This window comes from Taudactylus pleione, unplaced genomic scaffold, assembly GCF_031769625.1.
Source record: "Taudactylus pleione unplaced genomic scaffold, aTauple2 ptg000086l, whole genome shotgun sequence".
NCBI lineage: Eukaryota > Metazoa > Chordata > Amphibia > Anura > Myobatrachidae > Taudactylus > Taudactylus pleione.
The window spans coordinates 13,480,855-13,501,604 of NW_028284488.1; the positions used below are offsets into that span (position 1 = coordinate 13,480,855).

Here is a 20,750-nt window from a genome sequence, read left to right on the forward strand (position 1 = left end):
CACTGTACGTGTCCAGTGGTTGCATTGCAGTACAGACGCACAGAGGAATCCATTGCAAAGCAGGTGACGGGGGGTGGTCGTAAAAATGCAGGGGTGCCTGTCTGACTGCCATTTGATGGGCGTGCATAAATTAGCCACTGCTATTGCATACGCAGCATGGGAGCTCTCTGCTTGCAAGGAGACTTGCAGTGTTTGCAACTGGTCAGGCTTGGTGTAACTGCTGTGTGTCTACTTTATGTGCATGGATGGTACCGATGTTTGAGCAGAAGAGCGACATTGGACGAATATGAGAGGGCAGCAGTGGGGGTCTTTATGTCGGCTGTGCTTTGGCAAGCATTAGCATATTTTAGCAACTACTATCTGTAGCCAATTGCAGTTGCGATTACATTTGCGTCCGCTGCTGAAACAGGCCCTAAGTCTTAAGATACATGCAACCTAAAATAGAGTGTATAGATACATCCAGAGCAAAGATACAGCCATAATCATCATTAGCTTGTAAACCTGTACCTGGATATGCATGTGCAAAGTTAAACCTCCTGAAATACATATCCAAAGGGTCATGTAACACAAAATAAGACACGTCTCAAAGGAACAGGCTAAACTTGCATCTGCATTTCCTTACTGTACACTGTTAATAAGCCGCTAGAAGCACAAGTAGCCCTAACTACAACCCAGATTTGTATGTATACTGAGTGCATCAAAGGTTCAGCAAAATGCAAACTTACAATGCACAAATTCATTGACGTGAAACTTTACGTGACGCCCATGAACTTTAAAGCCATCATCTGCCTGTTGGGCACCAGTTGGGCAGTCCCATGGTATTGAACACCTCCATTATTATGTGATTAATCCAGCTCATTAAATATAATGGTTGTTTGATTTTGTTACCTATACACCGAAACACAAACGTTTACTACTCAATTACTGATTGAATGTTTTTCTAGGTGCTACTGAACACCTTCCATTTGCAATAACATAATAAAACATAGATGTCAGATATCCTTTGAAAAAGTGAGGCGAAATGAAACATTCCAAGAATTTAAGATCATTGGCCCTCATTCAGAGCCGTTCGCTATTTGTGGTCGCTCGTTTAAAAACAAGGGGTGGCTATTCAAATGATCCGTACGCACATTGCAGTCTGTTCACACCTCTAAGTCTGAACGAGCGAGCAAAACATACGCTCGTTTATTTGTTAAAAACGCCCCCTGGCCGCTCGCATCCTACGTCATGTCCGCTATTTATTAGATTAATCGAGTACATCGACCAGCGTATGAACTGCTCGCTATTCTTGTGGTTGGTGTTTGCTACCACAAATTTGCGAGCAGTTCTGGCTATAAAATAACCCAGTGACGTGGTCACTGACGCTGCTGTTTTAAATATGCACACCCATAAAACGCCCGTTTTGACCTTTAAGCACGCCTGCGTTCGGATCTCCACTCCCCATTTTCAAGCACCTTCCCCTGTTACCACCCACATACGCCTCATTCTGTCACTCAAAATAGCAGGCACTCGCTATATTGCGTACCAACGATTTTCGGCCGCACTGACTGGTTCGCGCATGCGTACTAAAAACCGTACGCATGCGCAGATGTGCAAACTTCACTCGGAACGAGCGTACTGCCGCTAACGAGCGGCTCTGAATGAGGGCCTTTGTTTTCTAAAATGTTCAGAACTTCTTATTGACTTTGTAGATAAGGGCTCAGTTGTTAGAGAAATGTGTAACTCATTTCTTACTTGTGCTAATTGTATAATTACTAGCTCTTTATGGTGTAATGTGTGACTGCCCATGAGACTTCACTAAGTCATACTTTCCTACTTTAGTAATGTCCTCTCCAGGAGAAGCATGGAGAGGAGGTGCAGGTAGACATTGATGGGGGCAGGGGTGGACTAATCTTGTCATTAAGCCCTGCCCCTTGCGGCAAAATGATGCGAATTGCGCATATATCAATAGGGAACGGGGCCAAATGATGCAATTATCATAGAATCCTATAATTAGGCCCCACCCCTCCTCATGTAATGTGGATTCCTAGGAAGTGGGCTGGATGCTGGAGGAGTACCCAGGGGCACTGAGAGGGGGGGAGCGGGTACTAATTACCTGGGCCCGGGCTTGCTGGAGGGGCCCTGTTCTGATGCCGCCCCTCCCTCCTCCCTGTCAGCTGAGCAGCCCAGCACACGCTGCTGTGTGCTGGGCTGCAAAGAGAGACTGCTTGCTGATGCAGAGCAGGGCCAGTCTCATCTGCCTGGATTTGTCGTGTTTTGGTTTTAGCAAAACCACCCTCAATAGTTTTGGTTTTGGATTCCTTTAAAAATTTATAAAAACAGCTAAAATCATGTAATTTGGACCTATTTTGTTTCTACAACTTTATTAACATCAATAACATTCATTTACAGTCAATATTAATTACCTCATAGTTAAATTTAAAAAAGTCTGGGGTTGCCCCCCAAATCAATAATCACCCCCGGACCTTTCAGTCTTGTCTGATATTGAAAAATTGTGAGGTGGGAAACCTCTATGTCCCAATAATTAGAACTGGGCTGAACTAGCCGGGGGGGTTACCACTATAGTAGGGAGACACACAGCCATAATGTTAACCAGCCAACCAATTAGTCAGCCCAGGGCTGGGATTGTAAGAATCCCACAAAAAAAATTGGGGTCCCCCCTATTCCCTGCACCCCTGGATGGTGCGTGCAGGGTTAATAGTAATAACAGAGTTGATAATATTGTTATTACAGAAGACCTTCAAGTCCCAGCAAGCCTACCTCGGCATAATGGCACTTGTGGAACAACAAGTGCCAGCATGCACAGACATTAAGATCCTGCTGTAGTCCACTTGCAAAGGAAATATTAAAATTAAAGACATGACACAAACACAGAATATTGTACTAATTCTTTTTTTTTTTTTAAATCACCCTCACAGCCCTAGTTTTCCAATTTAATACTCACAAAATCCATGGATCACATCCTCTTCATTCCATGTAAACAATGGTATCCATGAGTTCTTTAAGAAAAAAAAAAAAAAACTATCGGTCTGGCCCTGTAAAGATCCATGATGATTCTTGTCACTTGCAGACACTGCCATAGAAATGAATAGGGAAGCAATGATTGGCTGAGAGTGTGGGAGCTGCGCTCTCAGAAATTCATCTCTTCCCCCATAATTTCTATGACAGCGTAGAAAAAGGCACCATAAGGAGAGCGCTGTATACGTGGCTCTCACACCCAGGTACACAGCAGGCCTGAGAGCCGTTTACAGCTCGGGCTATCCTCATCTATAGGGCAGACCCTTCCCTCCCCCTCTGTAGTGGAGGGGGCCAGGCCTGATCCTTTCCTGTGCTTATGGAAAAGAAACCTTAATATGAAAGAACATCTTGCAACTGATGTGAGTATGGTACGCTTGACCATTGATTTTATCGTTTGGACTGTTGTTGGGACAGACGGCATAATAGAAAATTAAAGATACCTCAGAGATTGCCTACCCACTTACTAATGTGAGTTAGGGTACGCATTAAAGGTGTCTATTGAGCTTTAGTACACCTACTACACAATTTTGATAAAAAGGACCAACCAAATATCCCTCCTTCTTCTTTTTCTCTCCTTTTTATCCGCATGTACTTCTGAGACATCAAGAGGAGGAATTATAAGGAAAAAGAAGGGGATCTGGTCCGTCTACAGACAATATTGACATTTATTGACGTATCGATTGCTTTATTTGGGTGCTGATATCTGAGGACTCCAATTTTTTCATTTTGTTGTATGTATTCAGTGTTGGGTGAACACTAGGAGTCTTTGTTTTCGATTTTGGCAGCCATCGGGTTACGCTTAGAAGTGGGTCATTTTTGGTTTAGTGTAGAAAAAGGTGTCAGGGTGCCATTATGGTACCAATCATTACTTTTGCTCTGGTTGGCAGCATCGGTCAAACACTACATATTGAGGCCCTGGGTCCATCCAATGTACACCAAGGTTCACTCTCCAGAAATGCTTCTGCAGATAACAAGTTGGACCTTCTACCTCTTTAGAGCCATCCATTTCATTACATAACACTACTGCTCCCCTAATTTAAGTCTTAAATTATTTATCACAAAACAATAACAATATGAACAGGACATTGAAACTGTCTTTATGAAATAAAGTACAATTAGAAATGCTTTTCTCCACTGAAGTGCAAAAAAGTAAACCCTCAGCCTTTCAAAGTATAGGACGAGAACCCATCTCTGCCAGCTATAGGCTTGTGGAGAATTCGATTCTGCAAATTCCTTTTTCTTAAAGGAAATGGCTGCGCACCCCTCCACACATGACAAAATGGCCCTGAAAGTGGTCACCTCTACATATTTAGCACATTTAAGGCCCCTACACACTAGACGATATTTTGAATGATTTGGCAGATTCCGAAGCATCAGAACGACAAATGATTCAATCAAATGGTCAAGTGTGTACACACTGTGCGCGCTCCCGCTGCGTCGTTTGTCGCATCTTCAGATGTTTTGGTCGTTCACAGACACATTGCCTGTACCCACCCGTCGATCCGCAAACGCATGGCCGTAACTACCATGGGTGCAGCTGCTATGGGGCCCAGAGCTGAGGGGGGGGGGGGGCGGCATCTTCCTTGTCGAAGTTATATGTATTATATACATTTTTCATCATTGGGTGGTACATAGGGGCCCTTACAAACTTTTGCTATAGGGCCTTCAAGTACCTACTTACGCCTCTGCGCAAAAGATATATCACCCAGTGCGTACCCAACTTATTATTATTATTATCATTTATTGATATGGCGCCACAAGTGTTCCGCAGCGCCTTACAAAGTACATAAACAAATTGTAGACAAGTGACTTACAGAACAATACAATACAAGACCAGGACATGGATAATATATATTGCTACATTAGTGACCATAACACCCAGATAAGCAACAGAGCATAAACAGCCAAGTGTTAGGTGCCCTAGTGGTGAGTAAGAAGTAGATGAAACTAAAGTAGGGAGAAGTACAAGAGGTTGGAGGGCCCTGCTCATAAGAGCTTACATTCTCTTACAACTTAAGGAATAACCCACCCCCTCCTATTGAGCAGTGTCAATCTCTGCTCTTCTGGAGCATCTCTATCTTGCTCCTTGAACCCGTGAAGCTTTGGCAAAGATATAAGCAGTCTTGCCAAGAGGATTTTGCATTGTGCCTCTGCCATTGGGCACTTCATTAATGGGGCCCCATGTCTTTCGTCTTTATGTAGATTTTTAAGATAAATTAGGTACACCTAAAAAAACATTGCTTGCACCACTTTTTAAAATTCACTTTGTTTACATAGACCCACTTTGATCAACTATAGCTTTAACTTAACCATGATTTATATTCTCATTTGATATTGCTCGAGAGATTTTAGAAGGTACAAGATAGAGAAAATCAATATAAGTATCTAGGGGCCCATTTATTAACAAGACATTTGCAATGCAATCTGGGCGTGATACTGGCGCCCATGATCCCATTGCAGGGTACGATCTTAGCGCCGGCATGTATCAAAGAGCCGACTCAGGGATGGGACTCCAAAAGGAGACTGTCTCTTCACTCCTGTGCCGCGCTCCTGCGCATGCGTGGTCTACAGACGACGCATGCACGGCGGCCATTGCCATGGATGATTCCTCTAGTATTGCGATGTGTAGCCCATAGGCTACAGCAGCACAATGCCATCTTTAGATGGTGTTAGCTGCCGGGGCCAAACTCCAGAATGCTAAATATGGCAGCATTGCATTCCCCATAGAAACCTATGGGGTTTGCAGCTGCTGTCAGAAATGGCAGGACAGCAGCAGCTATATAATACATTGCTTAATAATGTAAGCTCTTACGAGCAGGGCCCTCTACCCTCTTGTGCTTCTCCCTACTTTAGTTTCATCTATTTCTTACTCACCACTAGGGCACCTAACACTTGGTTGCTTATGCTCTGTTGCTTCTCTGGGTGTTACAGTCGCTAATGTAGCAATGTATATTATCCATGTCCTGGTCCTGTATTGTTCTGTAAGTCGCGTATCTGCAATTTGTTTATGTACTTTGTAAGGTGCTGCGGAACACTTGTGGCGCCATATAAATAAATTATAGTAATAATAATATTATTATTTGCAAATATCCCAAACACAAATAGTTAATGATAGATGGGCTCCCTAGAGAGAGTGTTATCTACTTCTTTATTATGCTGTGTGAATATATACAATGACCACTGCAAGTTGCACTCTATTTGTACAGCTGATACGCATCAAAAAACTTTTTCTAATAAGATCCGAAGGACGGGAAGTCATGTGACTGAGAAACCTCACTTCATGGAATGTCTGAGGCTGAGCATCTCTGTCCACAGCTGAGCGACTGATGTGAGGAATGGGCTGGCAGTGGGAGGAGGGCAGCTGGGTGAGGGAGATTCCCTTAGCAGCACAGGGAAACGTGACATACGTGATGCACAGAGCAGTGTAGCCCCCTCCTATAACCCAGTAACACTGCGCCAGCCATGGTCCCAGCCTCCTCATTACCAGCACAGGGTACCTATCTATCATCATTATTATGCTGATCACTACAATGTACAAGGAAGGAGGAAGCTAGACTGCGCCTATATATAACTGTTCATATAGTTTATTAACTCAGTGGCAGTGTGAACTCAGCTGTGATAGGGGCAGCAATTGTGTAACACTAATAGAGACACCTCTGCTTCCCAGTTACCTTACAATCAAACATAATCCAAGCTATTCACAGGACCTCCTCCAGGTATCTGAAACTAAGATGAAATAAGGTCACAATACTGTATATTACATGGAACTACTGTGCGGAACCTATAGAAACAATGCTGTATAATGGTTTCTGCTATTTTCAATGAGAGCATGCGTTCTCCGGATACCACATGCATGAGAATAGAACAAAAGGCATCGCCTTACATATGTATATGATAGGAAGATAAGAACTCTCACAGGAGAATCACAGCTGTAACAGTACAATGAGCTAGAAATCACCATAGCAATAGACGGGACAGGCTGCTGATTAGCCTCAGTCCTGTACACACCAGGATAGGAACAGCAGGTGGTGGATTCAGATTTTGGAAAGTTGGAAGCAAGAAAGATACACCAGATAGCAATCACCACGGGACCATAACAGAGTGCCCTCGGGTTTGGTGTAAAAATGTCAACTATTTACAAATGTATCAACTCCTCTCCCTCATCAGCTACATCTGCTTTACACGTCTCCTATTGTATCACTGATTTCAGCGCAAGTCCTAAAAACTCTAACAATAATATTGATGATGAACATACAATGGAAATACATATTTACCTGTAATATTGGTCATTTTATATTTGTCAAATACATTCATAATCAAAGCAAGTCATTATTTAGAGGGTATTTTAATAATTGAGTGGTATAAGCGTACACGCATGATACATTCCATTTCCAAATCTGCATAACACAAAAAGGCCGGATTGTATTATAATATGAACGTATGTTAATGATGCATAAGCTCAAAAACGTTAAAATAGTGTGTGTATATATATATATATATATATATAGAACAAAAATAGACGGCACTCTGGCGACTTTAAAAAATACACTAGACCCCGTAAATCAGGTCAACGTTTTAGAACACTACTTGGGTTCTTTCTTTCATCCTGACGAAAGAACCCAAGTAAAGTGTTCTGAAACGTTGACCTGATTTACGGGGTCTAGTGTATTTTTTAAAGTCGCCAGAGTGCCGTCTATTTTTGTTCTATATGTCGTGTTTCCATCCCTGTTCAGGGCTGGTAATTTAGAAGGGCACCGGCGCATGTTGTCAGAGGAGCATTCGAGTGCCAGCTTTCTTTTCTTGTGTATATATATATATATACAGTGGCGTAACTAGGGCAGGGCGAGCGGGGTGCGTGCCCTGGGCACCGTTGGACTGGCGGTACGGGGGAACGCCGCCGGCCATGGTACCGGCCCGCCCTAGTTAGCCAGTGTAGCGCCGACCACAATGAGTGCGGTCAGCGCTACACATTTACACAGGACCGGCGCTAGGCTTCCAGCGCCGGTCCTGTGCTTCACAGCTGAGCCCGTTCCCTCCCCCTGAGCGCTTGCCCAATAGCGCTAGGAGGCGGGCTCAGGCTGTGCATAACACACGCATCGCCGCCAGCGCTGGCGGCGATGCGTGTGTTAAACAGCAGCCAATGAGAGTCAGATAGACTCTCATTGACTGCTGCAGCACCCACTGCAAGAGCCGGACTTCTGTCCGGCTCCTGCAGTGGGTAATGGAACTGATGCCATGACGTCTCTCCCATAATGCTGAGCGCGCCAGCCCGGGCGGACTGGCGGGCGGGAGCGGCGTCGCGGACAGGAGCAGGAGCAGGGATTTAGGCAAGTATATTGTTATATATATATATATACTGCTCAAAAAAATACAGGGAACACTTAAACAACACAATGTAACTCAAAGTCATTCACACTTCTGTGAAATCAAACTGTCCACTTAGGAAGCAACATTGATTGACAATCAATTTCACATGCTGTTGTGCAAATGGAATAGACAACAGGTGGAAATTATAGGCAATTAGCAAGACACCCCCAATAAAGGAGTGGTTCTGCAGGTGATGACCACAGACCACTTCTCAGTTCCTATGCTTTTTGGCTGATGTTTTGGTCACTTTTGAATGCTGGCAGTGCTTTCACTCTAGTGGTAGCATGAGACGGAGTCTACAACCCACACAAGTGGCTCAGGTAGTGCAACTCATCCAGGATGGCACATCAATGGGAGCTGTGGCAAGAAGGTTTGCTTTGTCTGTCAGCGTAGTGTCCAGAGCATGGAGGTGCTACCAAGAGACAGGCCAGTACATCAGGAGACATGGAGGAGGCCGTAGGAGGGCCACAACCCAGCAGCAGGACCGCTACCTCCCCCTTTTTGCAAGGAGGAACAGGAGGAGCACTGCCAGAGCCCTACAAAATGACCTCCAGCAGGCCACAAATGTGCATGTGTCTGCTCAAGCAGTCAGAAACAGACTCCATGACACAGTGCATGACTCCAACACGTGCAGGACGTTTGGCATTTGCCAGCGAACAACAAGATTGGCAAATTCGCCACTGGTGCCCTGTGCTCTTCACACATGAACGCAGGTTCACACTGAGCACATGTGACAAACGTGACAGAGTCTGGAGACGTCAAGGAGAACGTTCTGCTGCCTGCAACATCCTCCAGCATGACCGGTTTGGCAGTGGGTCAGTAATGGTGTTGGGTGGCATTTCTTTGGGGGGCCGCACTGCCCTCCATGTGCTCACTAGAGGTAGCCTGATTGCCATTAGGTACCGAGATGAGATCCTCAGACCCCTTGTGAGACCATATGCTGGTGCGGTTGGCCCTGGGTTCCTCCTAATGCAAGACAATGCTAGACCTCATGTGGCTCGAGTGTGTGAGCAGTTCCTGCAAGACGAAGGCATTGATGCTATGGACTGGCCCGCCCGTTCCCCAGACCTGAATCCAATTGAGCACATCTGGGACATCATGTCTCGCTCCATCCACCAACGCCACGTTGCACCACAGACTGTCCAGGAGTTGGCAGATGCTTTAGTCCAGGTCTGGGAGGAGATCCCTCAGGAGTCCATCTGCCATCTCATCAGGAGCATGCCCAGGCGTTTTAGGGAGGTCATACAGGCACGTGGAGGCCACACAAACTACTGAGCCTCAGTTTGACTTGTTTTAAGGACATTACATCAAAGTTGGAGCAGCCTGTAGTGTGTTTTTCCACTTTAATTTTGAGTGTGGCTCCAAAACCAGACCTCCATGGGTTAATAAATTTGCTTTCCAATCATAATTTTTGTGTGATTTTGGTGTCAGCACATTCAACTATGTAAAGAACAAAGTATTTAATAAGAATATTTCATTCATTCAGATCTAGGATGTGTTATTTTAGTCTTCCCTTTATTTTTTTGAGCAGTGTATATACAGTCAGGTCCATAAATATTGGGACATTGACAGAATGTTCAGATTTTGGCCTCTATTCACCACCACAATGGTTTTGAAATGAAACAAAAGATGTTCTTTAACTGCAGTCTTTCAGATTTAATTTGAGGGTAATTACATCCAAATTGGGTGAACGGTGTAGGAATTACAACAGTTTCAATAGGTGCCTCCCACTTTTTAAGGGGCCAAAAGTAATGGGACTATCAACTCAAAAGCTATTTCATGGACAGGTGTGGGCTATTCCCTCGTTATTTCATTATCAATTAAGCAGGTAAAAGGTCTGGAGTTGATTCTAGGTGTGACATTTGCATTTGGAATCAGTTGCTGTCAACTCTCAATATGAGATCCAAAGAGCTGTCACTATCAGTGAAGCAAGCCATCATTAGGCTGAAAAATCAAAACAAACCCATCAGAGAGATAGCAAAAACATTAGGTGTGGCCAAATCAACTGGAACATTCTTAAAAAGAAAGAACGCACCAGAGAGCTCAGCAACTCCAAAAGAGCCGGAAGACCACGGAAAACAACTATGGTGGATGACAGAAGAATTATCTCCCTGGTGAAGAAAAACCCCTTCACAACAGTTGGCCAAATCAAGAACACTCTCCAGGAGGTAGATGTATATGTGTCAAAGTCAACAATCAAGAGAAGACTTCACAAAAGTGAATATAGAGGGTTCACCACAAGATGCAAACCATTAGTGAGCCACGAAAACAGGAAGACCAGATTAGAGTTTGCCAAACAACATCTAAAAAAGCCATTACAGTTCTGGAACAACATCCTATGGACAGATGAGACAAAGATCAACTTGTACCAGAGTGATGGCAAGAGAAGAGTATGGAGAAGGAAAGGAACTACTCATGATCCAAAACATACCACCTCATCAGTGAAGCATGGTGGTGGTAGTGTCATGGCGTGGGCATGTATGGCTGCCAATGGAACTGGTTCCCTTGTATTTATTGATGATGTGACTGCTGACAAAAGCAGCAGAATGAATTCTGAAGTGTTTCGGGCAATATTATATGCTCATATTCAGTCAAATGCTTCAGAACTCATTGGACGGCGCCTCACAGTGCAGATGGACAATGACCCGAAGCATACTGCAAAAGCAACCAAAGAGTTTTTTAAGGCTAAAAAGTGGAATGTTATGCAATGGCCAAGTCAATCCCCTGACCTGAATCCGATTGAGCATGCATTTCACTTGATGAAGACAAAACTGAAGGGAAAATGCCCCAAGAACAAGCAGGAACTGAAGACATTTGCAGTAGAGGCCTGGCAGAGCATCACCAGGGATGAAATCCAGCATCTGGTGATGTCTATGCGTTCCAGACTTCAGTCTGTAATTGCAGGTAAAGGATTTGCAACAAAGTATTAAAAAGTGAAAGTTAGATTTAGGATTGTTTAGTTTGTCCCATTACTTTTGGCCCCTTAAAAAGTGGGAGGCACATATAGAAACCATTGTAATTCCTACACCGTTCACCTGATTTGGATGTAATTACCATCAAATTAAATCTGAAAGTCTGCAGTTAAAGCACATCTTGTTTGTTTCATTTCAAAGCCATTGTGGTGGTGAATAGAGGCCAAAATATGAAAATTCTGTCAATGTCCCAATATTTTTTGGACCTGACTGTATTTTTTAACCTATCTGCACAACGGGGGAGGGGGGTGGCTACTACTGGGGGGACCTCTACTGGGGGAGGGGTGGCTACTACTGGGGGCGCCATTGGGAGGACCTCTACTGGGGGGGGCTACTACTGGGGGTACTTAATCGGGAGGGGGAACCTCTACTGGGGACTACTACTTGGGGGGGAACTACCACTGGGGGCATTATAAAAGGGGCCTACTACTAGAGGCACTGCACTCGGGGGACCACTACTGGGGGCAATAATAGGAAGGGCCACTACAGGGGGCACTGGATAGGGGCGATAACTACAGGGTGCCTGCATAAGGGGACCACTACTGGGAAAACTGCATGGGGGGGATTACTGCTGGGGGCACTATATAAAGGGCACTGCATAGTGGGGGGGACTACTACTGGGAGCACCATATAAAGGGCACTGCATAAGGGGATACCGCTACTGGGCGCACTGCATTGTGGGGATTGCGACTGGGGGCACTGCATAAGGGGGAAAACTACGTGGGGCACTGCATTTGGGGGGGCCACTACTGGGGGTACTGAGTAAGAGGAACTAATTGGGGGCTGTATAAGGGGGACCACTACTGGGGATACTGTATAAGGGGCACTACTATGGGCCTGCATAAGAGGGACCACAACTGCATACTGGGGGTACTGTATAAGGGGTACAACTGGGGTTAAGGTGCATATGGATAGGAATGTTCAGTTTGAAAATAAAGGGGTGTGTCATGTTGACACGCCCCATTTTTAAGTGACCATGCCCATTTTTTTTGCCACGCGCGCCTTTGGCACACACACATCGGGGGGGGCTCCCTTTTCAAATTTGCCCTGGGCTCCAAATACCCTAGTTACACCACTGTGTGTGTGTATATATATATATATATATATATATGTGTATCTATATAAAATTTACAGAGAGGCAATATCATGGCGATGAGAGGCGCTGGGGTTAAATGGTACGTGCAGGTCGCTGCGCTGCCGTTGCCTTGCAGTTCGGGATGTGGGCGCTAGGCGGCAGCACTGAGCAGCAGGTGGATGGGGTGGGGGAGACCCGCAGTGACGTCAGCGGTATCACGTTGCTCGCACTTGCCGGCCGGGTATACAGCTACAGAGCTAGGACGCAGCAGCAGCATTAGTCAGAGAGAAGTGAAGCGGCGGAGAAGATTGACTGCTACCTGGATCATATTATTGCTATATACACAGCACAGGGACCGTTGCTGCCCGCACATAGGATTACTATTATACATATATACAGTCATACTGGCCATGTCTGTCTCCCAGCCTGCCATCTGCTAGAAGCACACACAGGAGAGAGGGGGAATCCGAGACTGATATTAGCTGAGACTACAGCTGCCTGGACTTGTGCGACTATGCCTATGGAGCTTATGCAGAACAGGACCAAGAAGATCTGGCTGCCCCTGGACGGGATACCGGAGCTCCCCATCCATGGTGAGAGGCAGCAGTGCCGGTACGATGCCGGCTCCCCGACTAGATCCGCACATTAGAATCCCACGTGTAGCACATAGGGGCGGGCGACATCGGGATCAGCGTAGGGATGTCTGGGCTTTAATTCACATTCCCGATGTATGCTTCTACTAATATAAGTACATGGGTTATTTTGCCTGTGGTATTTGCTTTGGATGCTGCTGATGCTGGCCGCTGTAAATGTAGGACTGTGTGCCTGGCTTTGTGTTACTGCATATGAATGGGGGATTCCCTGCAGCTAGTACAGTGTGAGGTATTGTAATAAGCTTATTGCAGTGCGCCGTCACACTGAGTGTTGGCGTGGGGTGATTCGGGTCTTTGCTGCTGGCATCAGACGGTGACCCGCATTTCCCTGCCGGTACTGCGTGATGTGACTACTACCCAGGTCTCCCAGGCTGCAGGCACTGCGGGGATAATGATAGCGGGGCCAGTTGCCTGCTGCGGGTGGTCAGAGCCTCACACACGTATGTGTCTGGGTCGGAGCTGCTATAATATGGCAGTCAGTGTAGTAAATTCCGCCTGTGCAGATTACTGTAGTGACGTCATTGTGGTATTTGCCTATAACCTAATGTTTTAGTTTCCCTTTCTAAGGGCTAGATTATGCAATCACTACATTTCATTGTCTGCTCCCAGCTGAGGTACTGTTCCATTGTAAGTGATGTGTATGTACTGGTAATGTATGGGAGCAAATGACAGTCGATCATATGGTTTTAAACACTGGAAAACGGACAAATAAACTACTTCAAATTGGTTAAATTCGTGTGTTTTGACCATTTTTGGCTATTTTTCAGTGTTTGTGAGCAAATGTTCGATTGTCATTTGCTCCCATACATTACCAGGTTTTCATTCCAACCAGCCATAAAGGACAGATATCTGACAGATAATTTTATAGTGTATGCCCAGCATTAGAGATTGGTTAAACTGCTTGCATCGGTGTGTTGGGAAAATTAAGTGACCAGACCATTTACTAATCCCACATCACGTGTAACTAAATGAATTTGGATAGGTTGGACAGGTAGACGTGATGGATTAGTAACCTAAAATAACTTTTGTTAGACTTTGTCCTCTGCAAAGGGTTATTGAAGATTAACTTTCATCCTATAGGCTCTAACTTTCCATTTAGACTGGATATCTCTCTGTGTTTATAGCAATTTTGATAATTGCCCAGGTTTCAAAATTGGTTCTGGTTGCTTATTATTTTTTAATGGATTTTTAAATTGAAGTTACTTATACCTGTTTTACACCGGAGCTAAAACCCGGGTTATTGCAGGGTTACCCCGGGTAGCTCCTTGGTGTAAAAGGGGAGAGGGTTGGATCGACAGGTCAAGTGACCCGGCAATCCAACCCAGGTAACTAGCAGGCTTTAACATGGGAGTAACCTGTGAAACCCTGCAGTGTGAACGGCGCGCTTCGGGTCACGATGACCTGGAGTGCGCAGCATTCCGGCCGATTGGTCTGGCTTCAGTGGCGCTTGGAGATGACGTCCACTTCAACGACGGAAAAATCGGGTCTATGCAGACCCGACTCTGGTGTGAACGGCACCTACTCTGGAATTTCCTGGGTAGGCGCCGGCTAAATTCCGGATTGGAACCCTGTTCCAACTCCGTGTCAGACCCGGAATTTAGATGTAAAAGTGGTATTACTGGGGCACTTGACTGGATTATTCCACCATTTGTTATATACTTGCCATCTTTTGCTTTCTTTGCCTTATTTTTATTTAGTTTACCTTTTTACTTGCACTACTGCATAATAGATTACTGTCCGCTTCCTCTAGTTAAATCCCTATTTCTTAGCTTTACTATCAGGTCTGCAATGTTCTAATAGGCTTATCTAAACTCACCAATTTATACACCCTTTTATCTGCATTAAGTATGTGCACCGTTCCTTGGAGCTCAATGGCAGAAACAGACTGAAGTTGACAATGAATCATCATAGTATCCCTTGTAAAACAATGCTTTATAATATGAATTTGTTTTATTACTGGAAAACACTTAAAATTATATTGGTGCCTTTTGTTTAAAATATAGTTATCCAGGATGTTTTGATGACTGACTTGTAATATGGCAGTAAAATGTATGTTGTACAGGAAATAAGCTACGTGATCTTTATGTAAATTGTAATTTTATTCTCCAGTCGCATAGTTTACCTGTGTAAATGGCTTTGTCAGAGATTTCTCCCCTCCCTTCCTCTGTTCCCGTGACTGGGTATGCCAGCTTGTTCTGTTTGACGCAAGCAATTTGTAATTGAAAGACAGAGGAATCTGGAGGTTATTCCGTTGCCAGTCTCTTCTGCTGTTCATAGACAAAAGCTACTTTGCACTTAAACTAGTGGAGGTATATAATACAGTTGACTGCATTATTGATTTATATTGCTTTATATATGTGAGATATAGTATTGCTTTATAAATAAGTGAGATATAGTATTGCATAAGCAGATTGTTTTATTACTGTATTGCCATTTACTGCACATAATGGCATTACTTGGGTTGTGAATTGAATATATTAGGTTTGTTACAATATTTGGCTGTAGATTGTACAAAGCAAAGCGAATTCCATACCTAATTTTTAGCTTGTGTATTGTAAGGATAATAACCAAATTCAATTGGGTTGCAATGATGCAACACTGATTGTCCCTCTGAGAAATAAATTGAGGTTTGGTGAACAAGTAGTGAGTCAGCAGATGGCGTCTACTAAGCACTGCTCAAAAATTTACAGTAGTAAATATAAAGGCCCAAGACGCAGGTGGACTACTTTAATCTCACTTTAAATGTTATGGTGTGTGTGTATATATATACAAATGGAGATTTTACATATATATATTACAGCCACAATGTGTCTGCAGCGCCATACAGAAGCAGTATAAACAGGAAAAGGAAAACTATATACATTTCTATTGTTAGTTTGTCCTATAGTCTTTAACATTAGTCCCTGCATTACCTGTTTCCACCCAGTTTGACTTACAAGTTATGGTAGGCAGTGTTTTATGTCCCATGGCTGCTTATTGGATTACATAGTGATCAGACATGATTATCTACATCCAAAAAGGTGCTGGTATTCTGTCTAAGCTGTTCCTAACATCTCAAAGGGTCTAATGGAAAGTGAGTTGAACCACCAATTGTTTGGTGTATGAGCTATATTTTTGTTTCATGTTAACCTTATGGGGGGTATCCACTTAGCGATATACAAACGAGAGCATGATTGCGACATTGCAATCGTGCTGTCGTTTGTATAGCTAGTGATTTGCCTAGACTGCACATCCCTCATCCCCGCACATGCAGAACCTGATGAGATCGTCAGGTTGACCAGCATGTACGGGCGATGTTGGAAGTGACCTGCGGGCACGTGCATCGCGGGTCGCTTCTGTCCAAAACATGCCCGATGCATGCGCGATTTGCAAGCGTTTGCACGATAACGACATCGTTATCGTGCAATCGCTTGTTTAAATCGCTAAGTGGATAGAATTCACAGGATGTCTGCAGATAATTTACCTATATAGTCCTAACATCAGCATGTTCTTGTTTTACACCTGGTGAGAAACCGTAGAATCTGACTTGCATGGCATGACTCCAAAATGATTCCTAGATCAAAGCAGATCTGCAAAAATTGTGTGCACCTAGATTGGGAATGGAGCATCTTTGTTGAAGTTTGTGTTTGGTTTATTTTGCCCTGTGTTTTTTTATTTTCTTTCATTGGTGTTGGAAGTGGGTCTTTTCAAATGACAAGGTTTTTGAGATGTTTGTTGGGTCTAAGTAGAAGTTTCCTCTTTTGAAGTTGCACAGTTACTAATCTATTTACACGTCACACCTGCCTCAATATATATGGACACATCTAAGTAACGCACACAAAAGGAAAAGCATAAGGTTGTATCCCACTGTGATTGCTGACCTTTCTCTGTCAATATAAATATACTTTGTGCTCTTAATATAAGAACGGGCAGACAATGGGTGTCTGGTTAAAACAAAAATGACTTTAATTTGTCCACGAATTACTTAAATGAAGAGAAGTTTGTATCCTATATTTCAGAAATTAGTTGTATTATTGATGTGCCTATAGTGTCATGGAATCCTTTTTGTTACCTAATGCTGAATTGATGGACAGTGAGCGACTACAAGTCATAGACACTAAGGCACCCATTTATCAATATTCACATACTCAATGCGATCTGGGTACGATATTAGCATCTGGGTATGCAATGTCTTCACCCGAAAGTATTAAATTGCACATGCAGGACTTGAAGTGACTGCATCAGCGGTCTATTCACTCCTCTAGCGGGACTCCCACGCATGTGAGGTCTGCTGACCACTTGTTTGCAGCTGCCAGTAAATTTTGCGAAGTGTAGCCTATAGGCTACAGCAGCACAACTCCATCTTCAGATGCCATAAATTGCGGAGGGCCAATCTCCGGGATTGCGGCTGTTGTCAAAAATGGAAGGGCCGAGGATCTCACCGATATCTGTTGCGATCCCGTCATAGTACATCCAAGGGATACTTAATATTTGTGGATATATTCCCCAAAAATGGGTGTTTACATGGACTATGATGCAAATATGTAATGATAAATAGGCCCCTATGTAACATGCATGGTAACAAACAATTGTGAAGTTACTGAATTTGTGAAAGATGCCTACCTAGCCATTATATTTACATGATGTAATGAGTTAGCATATTGATAGAGAAGGATAATATGTGGGAATTTTCCCGATACTCCCTCTCCCTTGTTTGTGTTGGCCAAATGTGTTAGGAATGTTGATTGGTGCCAACTTCCTGTTGTAGAATAGACACTATGTGCTGTCTGGGATAAAGCAATTATCTAACCCAATAGCTGTGTCAGTAGAGCTCACATTTCTACTATGTACTGCAGGAAGATGAGTCAGGCTATTTGTATGTCAGATGCATAGTACTGTGCTTTGTCTTATTGGCTTAATATTAGTTAACAAAATGTAATCCTATTAAAAGAAAATTGTACACTTATAAGGTTTCTTTCTTCCTGCAAATACAATATCTAGATAAATAAATCTAATAAATAGTGGAATTCTCACTTAATTGTCAAATTGATTTTAATTCCATTTTCTTCTTTTTTTTTTCTTGCTATTTCAGTTGGTGGACCCCGTCTTGCTAACTCCCCGACTGTGATAGTAATGGTTGGCTTACCTGCTCGGGGTAAGACTTACATTTCAAAGAAACTGACCCGTTACCTCAACTGGAGTGGAGTCCCTACAAAAGGTGAGGTGCAAAGGGGATTATATATTTTATCTCCAAGCTTTCGGTACTTTCAAAACATTCCCACAATGCATGAATAAAGGATCTATTTTTTTCCATGTCTCTGTAGTATTGGCTAGGTAAATTGCAGTGTCTGTAGTATTTGCTAGGTAAGTTGCAGTGTCTATAGTATTGGCTAGGTAAATTGCAGTGGGAAATTGTATATTCCTGTTAATCAGTTACTACTTCAGATATACCTTCTCTGTCCATACTGACAGTGTATTATCTGAGGTGATTGATCATTTTAACCAGCCTATACCTGTGAGATACCATGTTTTGTTCATTGCTAATTTATTTATCCATTTTTTTTTTAAATGCAGCTTTTGAGTAATTCATTTAAAATACAGAACTCCTTTTACATATTTGGGGTCAACTAACCATCTAAAAAATAGGCAGATACCATCAAGCAGGCAGATCTATACATCAGTTAACCCTCTAATTATGTCATGTTCACTTTTTGTTGTGACATGTTTGAGCTATAGTTATCTTTTATGCTATTTTAACAGCACCTTCTATTTAAATATGTATTGTAAGATAACATACCTGTCATCTCTAACATGACATAATATTCGATTTCTTCTTTCACAGTGTTCAATGTTGGGGAATATAGACGTGAAGCCGTGAAGGACTTTAGTTCGTACGACTTCTTCCGTTCTGACAATCAGGAAGCCATGAAAGTCAGAAGGTTGGTATACTTTTGATATCTGCCTAGATGAAGTAGCATGGGTGTACATTTGATATGCCGAATAATTGCCATTTTTATCAGTTTATTCAGTTTGTTTTTAAATTTGTTTTTGTTTTTTTTTTTTCCTTTCTTTTTCAGACAATGTGCCTTAGTTGCTTTAGCAGATGTAAAGTCCTACCTAACTGAGGAAGGCGGACAGATTGCTGTAAGTTTCCATGCTCTCTTCCATTTACTAACTTGTCAGTTCCCATATTGAACAATATGGCTAAAAATGGCATTCGTTACCTTTTAGGTATTTGATGCTACAAATACAACCAGAGACAGAAGATCAATGATTGTTGATTTTGCCAAAGAGAATGACTTTAAGGTGAGTTGGTAGAAATGTCATTCTAGCTGTTCCAATGTCGTGTTTAAAAAATGGCATACACTAGTGTTGGGTTACAAGTGACCGTCATGAGTGAAATGCAGCCTTCCTGACCAGTAGTAATATCTCCGCCTTGGACCATCTGTCTGTTTCTTATTCAAATAGCTGGGACAGTAGGATGAGCCATAACTGGATGTTGAGATCTCCTCTTCAACTTGGCCAACCTGTTATTAACCTTGGGCTACCAATGAGCTTTGTAATGAGTTAACTCAATTGTTGTCCTAATGTAACGGTGGTATGCAGCTTTAATAAAGTGCCTGAATTAGTCATGTTTTGAGATACCACATTACTCTTAAATGTAATGCAGAGGCTCTTGAGGTACAAAGGACTAACCATTTTATTTGTGTATGTTTTGCAGGTGTTCTTTATTGAATCTGTGTGCGATGATCCATCGGTTGTTGCTAGCAACGTTTTGGTAAGGATCACATAGGACACTTGGGATCAGGCTTTGGGCAGAATGTAGGACTGCAAGATTAGAACTGAAAGCCTTAACCGAATTGGGCTTAACCTAGTTTGCAGCAATAATTGTCCTTCACTGAAGAGCAATGTTAGGAATTCTTATGCATCTTAATCCTGTGTACAACCATGAACTGAATGGAGCAAGGTGTCTCAAGGTGCACTCAATAGTTGTATCTGTAAAAGATCATGAATATTTATTGCGGTTTGAATAGATTAAATGGGGTAATGAGAGAGGGACAAAACACAAGGGTAAAGACAGGGTACAAACTAGTAAAAAAAAAAAATCCTCCTTACAAATGAGGGAACAGTATAACCTCTTAATTTTTAATAAAGCATCTTGCATTATTTGCAGGAAGTTAAATTGACCAGCCCAGACTACAAAGGATGCTCATCAACGGAAGCACTGGATGACTTCATGAAAAGAATAAACTGCTACAAGAATATGTATGAGCCGCTTGATCCAGATGACCATGACAGGTAACTACTGGGTACAGCTCAGTTTATTTTATTGGTCATTTCACCACCCCAAAAAATGACTTTGAAAATGGGGGCAAAAAAGTTCAAAGTTGGGGTACAAACGTATAATATGTCCCTCTCTTTCACACAGAGATCTCTCCATGATTACTGTTGTTGATGTTGGCCGAAGATTTTTGGTCAACAAAGTTCAGGATCACATTCAAAGCAAGATCGTATATTACCTGATGAACATTCACGTCCAACCCCGTTGTATATACTTATGTAGAGCGGGCGAAAGCGAGAGTAACGTCAAGGGAAAAATTGGGGGAGATTCTGGATTGTCACAGCGGGGGAAGAAGGTAAGAACCCATAATTAAATATTACAGTTGTGATTGGCACCATATTTTG

At 43.0% G+C, this 20,750-nt stretch overlaps 1 protein-coding gene across 3 annotated transcripts in view; it reads left to right on the forward strand.

Moving 5' to 3' along the window:
- Window positions 1-20,750, forward strand: part of PFKFB3 (6-phosphofructo-2-kinase/fructose-2,6-biphosphatase 3) — a 71,201-nt gene that overhangs the window by 41,768 nt on the left and 8,683 nt on the right. For 2 of the 3 annotated variants that reach the window (XM_088468720.1, XM_088468721.1), the window contains exons 1-8: window positions 12,645-13,025; window positions 18,157-18,282; window positions 18,907-19,003; window positions 19,142-19,208; window positions 19,296-19,370; window positions 19,786-19,842; window positions 20,239-20,363; window positions 20,494-20,701. In XM_088468720.1, coding sequence (XP_088324846.1) covers window positions 12,947-13,025; window positions 18,157-18,282; window positions 18,907-19,003; window positions 19,142-19,208; window positions 19,296-19,370; window positions 19,786-19,842; window positions 20,239-20,363; window positions 20,494-20,701 — 834 coding nt within the window. In that variant the 5' untranslated portion in view covers window positions 12,645-12,946. Of the gene's footprint in view, window positions 1-12,644; window positions 13,026-18,156; window positions 18,283-18,906; window positions 19,004-19,141; window positions 19,209-19,295; window positions 19,371-19,785; window positions 19,843-20,238; window positions 20,364-20,493; window positions 20,702-20,750 lie in introns of those variants that run through there. The other variant, XM_088468723.1, reaches the window with a different exon arrangement.